Source organism: Beta vulgaris, chromosome 2 (assembly GCF_026745355.1).
Source record: "Beta vulgaris subsp. vulgaris cultivar EL10 chromosome 2, EL10.2, whole genome shotgun sequence".
Classification (NCBI taxonomy): Eukaryota; Viridiplantae; Streptophyta; class Magnoliopsida; order Caryophyllales; family Amaranthaceae; genus Beta; species Beta vulgaris.
In genome coordinates, this window is record NC_079203.1 from 2,489,071 (window position 1) to 2,502,650 (window position 13,580).

Genomic DNA, 13,580 nt, shown 5'->3' on the forward strand with positions numbered 1-13,580 from the left:
TTGATTAAATATTTGTCATTATACCCTTATTTTTAAATTATCTTTAATATCTTTAATTATCTATTAATAAAATTTATAAAAAGTTGATATAAAGTTAGTATTGCAATGGTTGTTTCCATCTCTAAATAAGTGAAGGCATGTTGACCGGTATTGTCAACTAACATATCAGTATATCACTCTGATAAAAGTTTAAAAATAAAATAAAGTAGATATTGAGTGGCCGCAAATGCAAAGAAGCTATCATTGAAAATGTTGGCTACTTTAGTAGATTTGCAGCCGTTCATTAGATGTTTTTTTTTTTGACAGGAAGCAGTTCATTAGATGTTATCGTATGGTTTAGGCAAATCTCAAGAATCAAGATTTTTTATTTTATTTTGTGATTTTATATGTGAATCATAGCCGTAGAGTGAATATACAGTATAGTAGTACTTATAATAGATTCCTAGTTATAATAGATCCCTAAAAGATAATATTTTTTGGTTTTTGTCATAGTCGTAGAGTGAATAAACTCTTATCTCTCAAACTCTAAATTTTATTATTTCTCCAACTCTAAATTTTATTATCTCTTAATTAATAAGATGATGTGGCAATCCTAGGTGGCGCGCTCTATGCTCCCGAAAAGTTCCTCTTTTATATATATATATATATTGATTTATACCATCAAAATACTAATTGAGACAGATCAAACAAGACCTCACATAACTACGTCCTTTCTTTATATATCAAGAAAAACATTTAGAAGATCCTATCTTATTTCAAGGAGTGTCAAGAATCAAGATTCCATCATTCCAACTAGAATATCTTAATAGGTTTATTTGGAGTAATACACGATTGATTCTAGTGACCCATAAAAGATACCATTGCACATGTTGCTGAAGATTTGGCCAAAATTCCAATAAACTTATTAATTGAGATTGACCATTGTTTCTTCAGCTGTATATTTCTATTTTACCTATGATGACCTTAGTTCCTTGATTTTTCTTGATGATCGCTCCACACTGCAAGTTAAGTTACTTAAATACAGGCAGATTCAACGGAAGCAAACCAGCTGCGCTGCTTAAAATATCGATCATCACGACTGCCCGCGACGACATTCTAGAACTCCAAGTCGTACTACAACTTCCTCAAGTTATACACAAGTCACAACCAAGGTCCTAACTCAGTAACTCCAACTCTAAAGAAATACTTCATCCGTTTTAAAATATAAGGCACGTATAATGTTTAAGGTCGAACCTTGACCGTTAATTATTCTCAATGTATGTTGATAGAAAATTTTAAAAAATAATATTATTATAGTAACTTTCTAGACGGATCCAACGGTATAATTTTTATAATTTTTATTTATCATATTATGAGATATATATATATTAGTGGTCAAAGCAAATTTTCATAAAGCGTGAATGCCTTATATTTTCATAAAATTCATAATTTATATAGGTAGATAAACAATTAATATTATGGACAAAAAGCTAATTTTAGGAAAGAGAAAGGTGAATAATGGGTGAAAGAACGTTAAATATACAACTAATTCAACCCTTAGGTTCAATAAACAACGAAAAAACCTATTTCCAAGGAGCAAATAAATGATGGTTGCATGGTTTTTTAAGCAAACCAAGGGAAATTGTTGAATTAAAAAATAAAAAAAAGAACAACATTTTGAGACGCCCAAAATGGGATGCAAGCACTATATATATATTATGGGACGGAGGAAATAGTACAAATCAGTTTCAGTTAGTAAAGTAGTAAGTTTTAATCTATACAAATCAGTCCGTAAACTCAAGAACTCCTAGGTACTCTGAATGTTGCTTAGACAGTATATAAAAGTATTTCCCCCGTCTTTTTCAGGGGTTTTGTTAAACATCGCCCCAAATCAACTTAAAATCGCCCCCAAAAAATTGAAATTACATCCCTAACCTTTTCTTTCTTTTTCCCACCACCACCACCCTTCACATCCCGCCACCACCACCACCACCCTTCATCTCTGTTGGAATCAAGGCTTGAAAAGCCTTGTTGTCTTCTTTTCATTAAATGTCCCACATTGCTTGTGGGAGGGAATACTTCCTTACTTTACATATTCCCTTCCTCCTTTCTCTTATTGAGTTGGTACTTGACATGCTTGGGTTCAGGCTTGCTATCACGCGCGCCGCCCGCCCGGACCGGGTTAGAGCCTTGGGCCTTGGGGAATAAACTTAACTTAACTAACTTTTTGGACCCAGGCTGGGCGCGTGTGTGACTGATGGCAATCTGATGATATCCTCCCCTTTTACTGCCTTCTGTTTTTTGGCCTGATTTCTTCCTATAAAATAAGTGCTTCCTGATCAGTTCAAGACACACAAAAACATTCTCTTCTCTCTCTCTTCTCTTATCTCTCTTTTCCTGGGTCGTGCTATTCTCCAAAGTCTACGCTGCTAGTGGTGGCAGCTTAGGTTGTTGTGTTAACCTTAGGGAGTTTTCCGGCCAGATCGATTACCACCGTTGTCGGGCCGTAATTGCTTTCAAGTCAGTGGTCTCCTACCACGGCACAACCTTGAAATCATTGTCCCTCTGCCATTGCGATTGTCAGTTTCTAACAATCTCCATTAGAATTACCTCTTTCTCCTTCTTCAGCGTACCAACACCCACCCACCTCACTCCACCACCCTCACCTCCACTTCCTTAGTCGCACTCAGCCTCCCCAACCACCACCACCACCACCACCTCCACTTCCTTCGTCGCACTCAGCCTCCCCACCAACAGTTAAAGAGTTGAATTTTTTTAACAAAGGGCGAATGTCCAGCCAGGACGTTCCGGCCATGGGTGGAACGTCCTGGCCGGACGTTCGCCCTTTGTAAAAAAAAAATGGCGTCTCAAAATTTGGGGTACTTTTATATGACAATGTATTGGCGTCTCATAGTGAGATGTCAAAATGGCATCTCACACGAAAAGATAAAAAAAATTGGTACAAAAGCTAAGTCAAACTGGTATCAAAATAGAGTATTTTGATACCAACTCTATTTGATTTCAACGTTTAGTTTGGTACCGAGGTTACATTTTGGTATTATGACTTTATTATGGTACCACTTTGACTTAGCTTTGGTACCAAAAATTTTTATCTTTTTGTGTGAGATGTCAGTTTGACATCTTACTATAAAAACACCTATAACACCTCGGTTCATATCTATGCAACTAGTCAGATATACAAGGCCACTCCATTACCACACAGAAAAAATTTTCTAATTATTAAAGTTTTAGTAAAATAGTTATAAATAATCATCGTAATTTTTTTTGCTAAGGTCCACATGAGCCAAACATCTACCAAGGATGTCTTGGCCTAGTGGTTAGGTGTTGTGAACTGATAGATCACATGTTCGAATCCCCCTCCCCTTCTTTGTACTTTATACTGCCTTTGTGGCTCATATGGATTAAAAAAACATGAGCCAAGCGTCTGGATATATCCAAAACCAATATGCTTAGTTGTAACAAAAAATAATTGCATTTTTTAAATTGTGTTGTTATTAGGCAAATGCTAATGGGCGATTATTGAGCGTTCCAAAATGTTTTTTAACAAATTATTGGCATTAAGAACATTGCTTTTAACAGTACATGACGATTGACCAGGTACCGTCCACATTTATTTATCTAAGAAATTATACTGATAACCTAGATAAATGTTCAAGGTGTTTTTCTCAAAAAACACCAACATTTTTCTCTTATATCTTCGATAACCCTAAACTTGTAAATTATAATTGGTATCTTGTTTAACGAAGTTAGCATAGATTTGGAATTACATACTACTTCATTAAAGTTGGAGAGAGTAAAGAAGTACACGAAAAGACGAGAAGAGATCAAGATTCAAAGTAGGATAGAAATTATGACAAGTTGAAAGGCTTTATTGGAAGAAATATATATTTTGATAATTAAGGTGTTATAGGTCACAAGTTCGAATCCCCCTCCCCTTCTTTGTACTTTGTACTGCCTTTGTGGCTCATACGGATTAAAAAAAACATGAGCCAAGCGTCTGGATATATCCAAAACCAATATGCTTAGTTGTAACAAAAAATAATTGCATTTTTTTTTAATTGTGTTGTTATTAGGCAAATGCTAATGGGAGATTATTGAGCATTCCAGAATGTTTTTTAACAAATTATTGGCATTAAGAACGTTGCTTTTAACAGTACATGACGATTGACCAGGTTCTGTCCACATTTATTTATCTAAGAAATTATACTGATAACCTAGATAAATGTTCAAGGTGTTTTTCTCAAAAAACACCAACATTTTTCTCTTATATCTTCGATAACCCTAAACTTGTAAATTATAATTGGTACTCCCTCTGTTTTTTTTATCTTTCTCACTTTCCATTTACACATCTTCCAACGCACATCTTTGAACTTAAATATCTTTCGTCATATATTAGTAAAAATTATAACGATTGAATATTAATAATGTACTAATTGAGACGAATCAAACAAGATCCTACATGACTATATTTTTTCTTATAAATTGAAAAAAATTGAGAAGATTCTCTCTAAGTATGAATAGTGTCAAGATTCTAAGTGAGAACGATAAAAAAAAAAACAGAGGGAGTATCTTGTTTGACGAAGTTAGCATAGATTTGGAATTACATACTCCTCCGTCCCATAATATAGTGCCTATTTCATTTTTGGTGGTCAAACTTTAAAATCTTTGACCGAATATTCTCATTTGTATATATAAAAAAACATATTCATGTAAGATCTTGTTAGATTCGTCTCAATGTGTAGTTTCATAATATCAACTTTTTATATTTTTTTATTAATAAGGAATTAAAGATATTAAAGGTCAAAGTTACGTTTTGGAGACCGTGAAAAAAGAAACAAGCACTATATTATGGGACGGAGGGAGTACTTCATTAAAGTTGGAGAGAGCAAAGAAGTACACGAAAAGACGAGAAGAGAAGATTCAAAGTAGGACAAAAATTATGACAAGTTGAAAGGCTTTATTGGAAGAAATATATATTTTGATAAATACACACATATGCTCATATGCATGAAATTTCAACAAATTACTATACACGCATGTAATTAGAAATTGGGATGGAATCTAGAAGCATAATGCTTAACCACATTTTATAAATATTACCTTCTGAAATCGAAAGGAAAGCTCTAACCACTAGATTATCTCTCACCTTCAAATACTACTTTATATAATATGCTCGACATAATCTTAATAACAAATTAAATTAGTCAATCAATGGATTTTATTGGTCCCATTAGAATAGTTGGAGAAAAGCGTGCAAGAAGTTTATCTTCACATAATCTAACAACTTCATCATTTGGAAGTGTGACTATTACTATTCTACTAGATTTTCCTGCACTAGGATGACATGGAAGCACCAAAATTTTCCCTTTATTGATGTGTGACTCATTGTAATAAGCAATTTTAATTGGTTCATAACCCTCTATAAAAACAGATGAATATGGGTCTAAATGATCAAGATTTAAAATGATCAAATTATCCTTATCTAAAGAAGAAGGTGGTAAGAAATTATTGTAATTTTCCAACCATTCAACTAAATCAATGATTTCTTCTTTGTTAACTTTCTTAATTGATTCTTCTATTACTTTAGTTGCTAGTTGTAAATCATCCATTTTTATGTCATTTCCCTTAACTTGGGTGTGCACAGTGCAATTACCAAAAAACCCTTTATCTAACCCTAAAACCTTCCTCATGTCTAAACCTATGGACATATCAACAAGCCCATTTGTACCTCCTTTTAGTTTGCTAATACAAACCCAAAGCAACCCGGCGAGAGCGAACAAGGTGAAGGATCTGGCCCATTGTTTGGCCCATTCAAGTGGGCCAAGTTGATACAAGATTGGACCATGTTATCAGTAAATGCAAGAGCAATGGTTGTTGATTTTTGGGCCGTGCATGAGCTTGGGCTTTCTAAGAGGGTTTTGTAATGATTGATTAAGTGGTTATTGGGCTGATTTTGGGCTTTATGAAAGCCTAATGTTCTTTTGGGTAAAGGGTGTAGAAAAGGGGGGATAGAAATGTTTCCCCAAAGTACTTGGTCGGCCCAAGCCCTAATAAGTAGGGTTGCACTTGATGGATCACATACTAGATGTGAGCAACTCAAGCCTATAGCCATCCCACCTTCTTCAAATTCTGTCACCTGTGTTAGGAAAAAAAAAATTGATCAAAACATAAAACAAAGCACATATATAAGTATGATTTTTGGTTTATACTATATAAGAGTATATTTTTATTTATGAGTGAGGATGCTCTAACATAACAAATTACAAACATGTAACTAGATTGTATGTTGCGAATCACCATATTATAATTAGTATTATAGGTAAACCTTAATATGTTTTTCAAAAAAAAAAAATTGGTAAGAAGAAATTCTCTGGGATGTCCTAACACAGGGCCCCCAAGAGGTCCATTATAAGACAAACACCCCCCAACCCCTCCTTCCTTAAATCCCAAGCAAATACTTGGGGTAGGAACTGAACCCTAGACCTTTTTAAGAAAGATGGGAAAGCTCGCTACTTGAGCCAAGATTGTATGTTGCGAACCACCATATTATAATTAGTATTATAGATTAATCTTAATATATTTTTTAAAAAAATTGGTAAGAAGAAATCTTCTGGGCTGCCCTCATACAAGGCCCCCAAGAGGTCCATTACAAGCTAGACACCCCTAACCCCTTCCCTCCTTAAATCCCAAGATGCTTGGGGTCGGAATTGAACCCTAAACCTTTCTAGGGAAGATTGGAAAACTCACTACTTGAGCCAACCTCAATTCTTGATAAAGCTTAATATATAATACTTCCTTCGTTAGTCGTTATCGGTTATACTATCCAGTATTCACAAATTTAATTTTGACCATATTTTATTACTGATATATGAAAATAAATGTTATTAAGTAAAATATTAACTTTTATTTAAAAAGAAAGTAAAATATTAACTTTGATTTGACCACAATTCCTGCTTATTTCACTTACCATAACATAAACAGTTGCCCAATAATATGGGATATGATACCAATCTTCCCAATGAATAAGCTTCTTCTCTTTCTCTACATCAACATTTTGCAACCAAGTTTCAACACTTCCTTTAGCTATAGCTTCTATAATTCTTACCCCTGCATCATTACAGTTAATCATCCATTTACCCTCTTCATTTCTTACTAATCTTCCAGTTGTAGCTGGAAAATATGATGTAACTTCTGAAAGTATTATCCTTAATTTTCTTGTTAATTCTCCAATTAGTAACCCTTTTGGAGTTTTATAGTAATAAACCATTCTAATGTGGTGTTTTTCCATAAGAAGATCAAGGCTAGATAATTGTATCTTTTTACCAGGTTGAACTGGTTTTGAGGTTGTTACTATTTTTTTGCGGGTGAATGAGAAGTAATCTTCCATGATACTAACTTTTTAGTAGTCCTAATCTTTTTGTTTTACGAATGATTTAGTTTTGTGTTCAGGATTAAGTATTTATGGAGGGAAGTAAGACTTACCAGAAAAAACAAACTTCATTTTTTTGAGGAAAACATTTTTTGCATGATGAAACAACTTCATTTTATTTTAAGGAAAGTTGTAGGAGGTTTTGCATTTTTTTTTTTTTTATTGGGAAATTAAGTCAGCCCAAGGGACCTCAAGGATCAGAGGGGAGTGCTCTACCACATGAGCTAGCTCCTCATCGTGTTTGTTTCTTTTTTACACGGTCTCCAAGACGTAACTTTGACCTTTAATATCTTCAATTTCGTATTAATAAAAAATATAAAAAGTTGATATTATGAAACTATACATTGAGACGAATACAACAAGATCCCACATGAATATGTTTTTTTATATATACAAATGAGAATATTTGGTCAAAGATTTTAAAATTTGACCCATCAAAAATAAAATAGGCACTATATTGTGGGACGGAGGGAGTAGTAGTCAATACAACTTATATGCAAACCAAACATATTTTGCTCATTTTATTTGTCCATTCACTTATATGCTTTGTTTGTCTTTCTTTATGATCTTTTTAGGTCTAGTTTATGTAAGAATGACTACACATCAAATTAGTTGGATAAAATAAGCCAACAATTTGGGTTATTCCTCTATAAAAACACATGAGATTAATTCATATAGAAAGGATAAGGTCATGATTATCTATGTGTAGTTTTATTAAATGAGTTTAATCCCATCTTAGACTATTTATTAAATGAGTTTAATCCCATCTTAGACTATTTTCCTACTAGTTCAACTTTTGTGGACAAGGTATATGAATATTTTTGGTAAATGGTTTTTTCATTGACTTTTTAATTTGGTCAACAACCAAAAAAAAGTGTGTGATTATTGGCTTTTTGGTTGCTGAAAACCTTGCTTTTAAGCCAAATGAAAAAGCTGCCTAGACCACCTTTTTGGATTGACTTTTGGCTTGTTGGCCTACAAACTCTCTAATAAACAACCAAAAAGTGATAATGCCAAACTTTTTTGCAAACAGTTGGCTTAAACAACCAACTTTAAAAGCCGATACATACATCCAATGCTTCCAACTAGTCAAACAAGCCAACTAAACCAACTAATAGCCAACAGCCAACCACGATTGCCAAACAACCCCTATATCTAGTTCTCTACAGTACCAACATGAAAGTTGATGTAGTTCTGTACAGTACCAACAAGAAAGTTCGAATCTAGAAAATCAACAACCAAAACAAAAGTATAACTAAGATAATTACGTAGGACGTATAACATACTGAGTTAATCCATCTCAAATACAAAGGGCTTACTTTCAAATCACAATACTAACGAAAACTTAACCCATCAAAAAGAATTGTTTCGTTTTTGTAATTTTCTAGTCGTTCCAAAGTTTTAGAAATTCAATTAATCAAGTTCATTTTCTCCCATTCTATTTCAGAATATTCATTCACTCGAAACTGATCCGCATTCATTACGACTTTCTCCAAACAAACTTGAGCCAAACATATCAAATAAGCTAATCCCATATAACTAAACAAGTTTTGAACTCTCAATCTAAATCTACTAATTCAAATTACAGTTCGAATCGACTGTCGAATCAAGTCAACTTTCGCCAACTCAATTTTTTTTAGACTTAACCCTTAATTCGAAGGCCAGCCTAAATCATCCTTACGAATGATTAGAGAGAAATCAATACAATAGAGAGAGAACCAATACAAAAGAAAAGGATAGTCGTACGCCTTCCTAGCCATACTTTCGCCAACTCTATAATCTCCACTCTCTCATAAACATCTTGACAAGAATACAATAACCAAGGCCCGTTCTACCAGTCACCAAATAACACAAGCCCATTCCATTCACTACCATCCCAAATCTCTCTCTCTTTCTCTCTCCTCTGACACCACCACCACCACGAAACACCCAACATCTCAAGATCAGATCACAGAAACACAAAAACACAAAAACCCACAAAATCAATCAATCAATTAATCATCTCACTAACCCACAAATCAAAAAAAAAACCCTAAAAAATAATCTACAGATAGTAATGGTTTATCCGGTAACAAGTTCTTGGGCGAGAGCTCTAGTTCAGATCTCTCCTTACACTTTTTCCGCCATTGGTATCGCGCTATCAATTGGGGTTTCTGTTCTTGGTGCTGCTTGGTAATTTTCAGATTCACCCTTTTAATTTTTAGGGATTAATTTATTAGGGTTTTAATTTGATTTAAGTTTTGTGTAATTTTTTTTTTGTTAATAGGGGTATATACATTACTGGGAGTAGTTTGATTGGTGCTGCCATTAAAGCTCCTAGAATCACCTCCAAGAATCTTATCAGGTAATTTAAGTTTTTGGGTTGGAATTATTGAAGTTTTGCAGATTTATCAATTGTCAATTTGTTGGATATCTTTTTAGATTATCAGCATTATCTGCTTAGGTGAATGGAAATGTTTGATCTTTGATTTATTAGCTGATTATTTGAAAGAAGCATGTGTTTGTGGTCTATATATTGTACTTTGGAGTAAAGGGTTGAGAAGGAACAATTGAAGGGTGTGACAAAGATATTTGATGACTGATGAGTTTGTTCAAGTCGAGTTTTTGCTGGTGATTAGTGAAGAGGGGCAGCTATGAGCAGATTGTGGGGGGTGATTAATCTCTGATTTGGGTAGTTTATCTGTTAATATGTATATAGTTAGTGGAGAGAGTGGAGAATGAAGACAATTAGAATGTCGAATTTGTAGGATTAGATGATTTAGCTAAGAAATTTTGGTACACAGTACATCAGCCTGTCGAAGCCAAGCTATGGAAGCATTATTCTATTCCGTTGTGTTATGGAGGGAAAAAAGAAGGGGTATTTATATCAGGAGCGGCGGAAACCAGACTTTCTCTGAAAGAGTGGCATTGAAAGGAAAAACAGTGGAAGTGGTAATAGATTCTATTGACTGTTTTAAGACCACGAAGTTCCAAAATGTAGGTTCCTGCTCGACTTCTTGGCAATATATAGGAAAATCAATTATGACATTGTAATCTATGCCTGTACGGTCGTAAGTTGTTGAGATAGAAGGAGTATTTGACAATGGGGGAGAGAAAGCAATAGAGAACAGATACGTTATCTGACTACTTTTGATACTTGAATTAATGATGTTTTGAGGTCCTGCATATGATCTTTGTCACAATTATGTTTTGAGGTCATCAAAGTTATGTGTATAGTTGAGTTGACCTTCACAATTTGGATAGATCTGAAGTATAAAATGGACATGACCTTCTGATCTTGGGGGTTCGGATCTTACTTTTAAAGGAGTTTTGTCATTTCATTAGTTGGTTTGTGCATTTGGCTCGATGAAGATTGAAGCATACCAAATTTGCTTATATAGCCTGCTTAAGTATCTCTTCTTTCCATTGTGCTGGTACTTTGACTGTGGTGTTCATTAAAATATTTGTCTCATCTGTAGTAGTTCTACCTTCAATTTTCTCCTTCCAATTTTCTGAAAGCCTCTGTCTACAAGTAATGCGAGGTTGCATAGATAGTTGACACAAACTCTTGATGACCCTAAATCAGGAACATATTGTTTATTGCACTGTACTAGTGGATCCACGGACTAGTGAAATGATCACAGATTGATTGCTTAGTATTATGAGTATCTTTATACCTTTCTGTTTATTTTGATGTATGAATGCAGTATGAATCCTGATTGTGTACCTTGAGAGATTAGCGTCGTTGTGTAGATTGATGAAATAGAATACATCTCAATGACGTGTGTCCAGATAGAAAATTTTATATTGTTATGCATCTATTTGACCATTTATGTTGTGTAACCGAAATGCTTTTTCTTCACAGTGTAATCTTTTGTGAAGCTGTTGCTATATATGGAGTAATTGTGGCTATCATTCTGCAGACAAAGTTAGAGAGTGTCCCGTCATCTTTGATCTATGAACCTGAGGCACTTAGAGCAGGTTATGCTATCTTTGCATCCGGAATCATTGTGGGCTTTGCCAACCTTGTCTGTGGGTAAGTATACTTTTGTCGACCTTAATACTTTGTTTAGATAGCAATTATGGAAGGAAAGGTCGGGGAAGACAGGAGAGGGAAGGGTCAGGAAATAGGTGAGCTTGCCTTTTCCTTCCAAATCTTTCTTTGACACTGAAAGGATTTGGTTTATGCTGAGGAAAAGGATGAATCCTTCCAATTCCCTTTCCTTCTCCTCCCATTCTTTCCCCATGTTTATCTAAACAAGCCAACGAGGGACAATTAATCCTTCCCTCTCTTGGCTCCCTTCCATATCAAAACAAAGTAGTATCTATGAAATTTTGAAGTATTTGGTCCAATTTGTTTATTTGATATTTGACTTGCGATCCTGCGCCAGGTTATGTGTGGGTATAATTGGAAGCAGTTGTGCTTTATCAGATGCTCAAAACTCAACATTGTTTGTGAAGATTCTAGTGATTGAGATTTTCGGCAGTGCTCTTGGGCTGTTCGGAGTCATTGTTGGCATCATCATGTCTGCCCAAGCAACATGGCCAAAGGCTGCATGATTTGCACCATCTATCAGAAAGAAACTCATGTGTAAACTAGTGAAACTCATTCGACATTTCCGTGTTCCGTCACTGAAATGAAGGTCTTGTTGTGAGATTACTTTTATTGCCTTGTAAATTTAGAACATCTTGTCTAGCTCCGATATGAGGGAAAATGAATTGGAGATCATAATAGCAGATTGATTTGTGGGTACTTTGAGGTAGATTTAATGTTATTGAATTTTTGAATAACGAGGCAAGAGCTCGTTGCTCTGTGTCCTAAAACTCAACTGGAAGTTGATTATTGCTTCATTATCTGGTGAATTATTACTATTATTATTTTTGTACACAGAATAAAGTTCTGTTTATGGAGTTCATCAAAGCTGCACCTTTGTTATGAATGGCACATTTTAGTGCTATTTCTTGCCAAATACTTTGTGTTTCAGTTGCTGCTTGAAATCTTGCAATTAAACCTCTGAACTATTTTCCATATTAAAAAACATGATCATTCATTGAAAATTTGCTTCTTTTTTCAAAAAAAACTATGAAAAACCTGGTTTTCGAATATGAAATCTACTGGACGAAACATCAAAGAATGACAGATGTAAAAAAAATTAAAAATCAGCTAAGCATATGTCAGCCATTAGGAACTAAATATATTATACTACCTCTGTTTCATATTATTTAATTTGCAACGATTTGACATAAAGCGTGAGTAGAAAATGTTTAATCGTTGTAAATAATATGAAATGGAGGTAGTACATGTTTTATGCAAAGAAACCTTTTGGTTTAACCAGCATTGAATAATCCTATGAATCTGTGGAAATCATGTTGGAGCTAATTTCAAGTCTTGTTAAGGGACACTTACTTAATACTCGTATGGTCCTACACTCCTACTTAAAAGATTAGAATGCTTTGTTATGAATGTCGTAAAAATATCTATAATTAATGTCAAGAAAGAAGGAAAACCATAGAAGATTTAAAAATACACCATGCAGAATATTACTAAAAGATCATTTTGCTTTATAAAAGGTCTCAAATTGATCTATATATAGATTTTCATGCTGGAATACTGACATTAGAACTTACTACTTACATACTCCACAGTCCACCCACAGACATGTAAATGATCATAGTTTGAACTAGAGTATGGAACATATAAAACTGTCATAGACCTTAGGACTTGGAACTTAGAAGATGATACATACATCTTATAACAATAAGATAAGATTTGTGCACTCAAATTGTGTCACAAGATGAAGATGCATGAGAAGACTCAGACTGAAGCTCAGATTGCACTTCTCTGCGATGGAAGTTGCGATGACAGCCACACGTAGCGCACACGAGAGCGAGATCAGTTCCTTCAGCTCCAACTGATATGAACTCTCTGCATCCATCTACTGCATACCCACCAGTGTTTGCAGCATGGTTTCTTTGACACTCCCTATAGTTTACACGGTTAACTTGATAGGTACTCCTAGTTTCTGACCTTAAAACAACTGTTTTTCTTGTCATATTATTATGACTCAAAAAAGGGAGCAGTTGGAACAAGATTTTCTTATTCTATGAACTGATAATACAAGTACTACTGGAGAAATGCAGAGTATTTAGGTGAAAGAGTCGTAAACCAAAC

The 13,580-nt window shown here is 34.4% G+C and overlaps 3 protein-coding genes across 3 annotated transcripts; 1 reads left to right on the plus strand and 2 right to left on the minus strand.

The window, feature by feature from the left end:
• Positions 1-5,179: 5,179 nt before the first annotated feature.
• LOC104887715 (protein ECERIFERUM 26-like) lies at positions 5,180-8,032 on the minus strand. Its single transcript, XM_010672430.3, is given in 3 exon segments — positions 5,180-5,779; positions 5,782-6,136; positions 6,968-8,032. Coding segments are annotated over 3 exon segments (1,350 nt in total). The 5' UTR covers positions 7,388-8,032; the 3' UTR covers positions 5,180-5,204.
• Positions 8,033-9,248: 1,216 nt separating this feature from the next.
• On the plus strand, positions 9,249-12,322 carry LOC104887714 (V-type proton ATPase subunit c''2). The gene is made up of 4 exons (XM_010672429.4): positions 9,249-9,601; positions 9,696-9,773; positions 11,274-11,444; positions 11,800-12,322. The coding sequence occupies exons 1-4, from the start codon at positions 9,486-9,488 to the stop codon at positions 11,966-11,968; spliced, it is 534 nt and encodes a 177-aa protein (XP_010670731.1). The 5' UTR covers positions 9,249-9,485; the 3' UTR covers positions 11,969-12,322.
• A 665-nt stretch (positions 12,323-12,987) lies between these two features.
• On the minus strand, positions 12,988-13,559 carry LOC109134492 (mini zinc finger protein 1). The gene has a single exon (XM_019248245.2). It carries the CDS (start codon positions 13,460-13,462, stop codon positions 13,187-13,189), a length of 276 nt encoding a protein of 91 aa, XP_019103790.2. The 5' UTR covers positions 13,463-13,559; the 3' UTR covers positions 12,988-13,186.
• Positions 13,560-13,580: the final 21 nt, after the last annotated feature.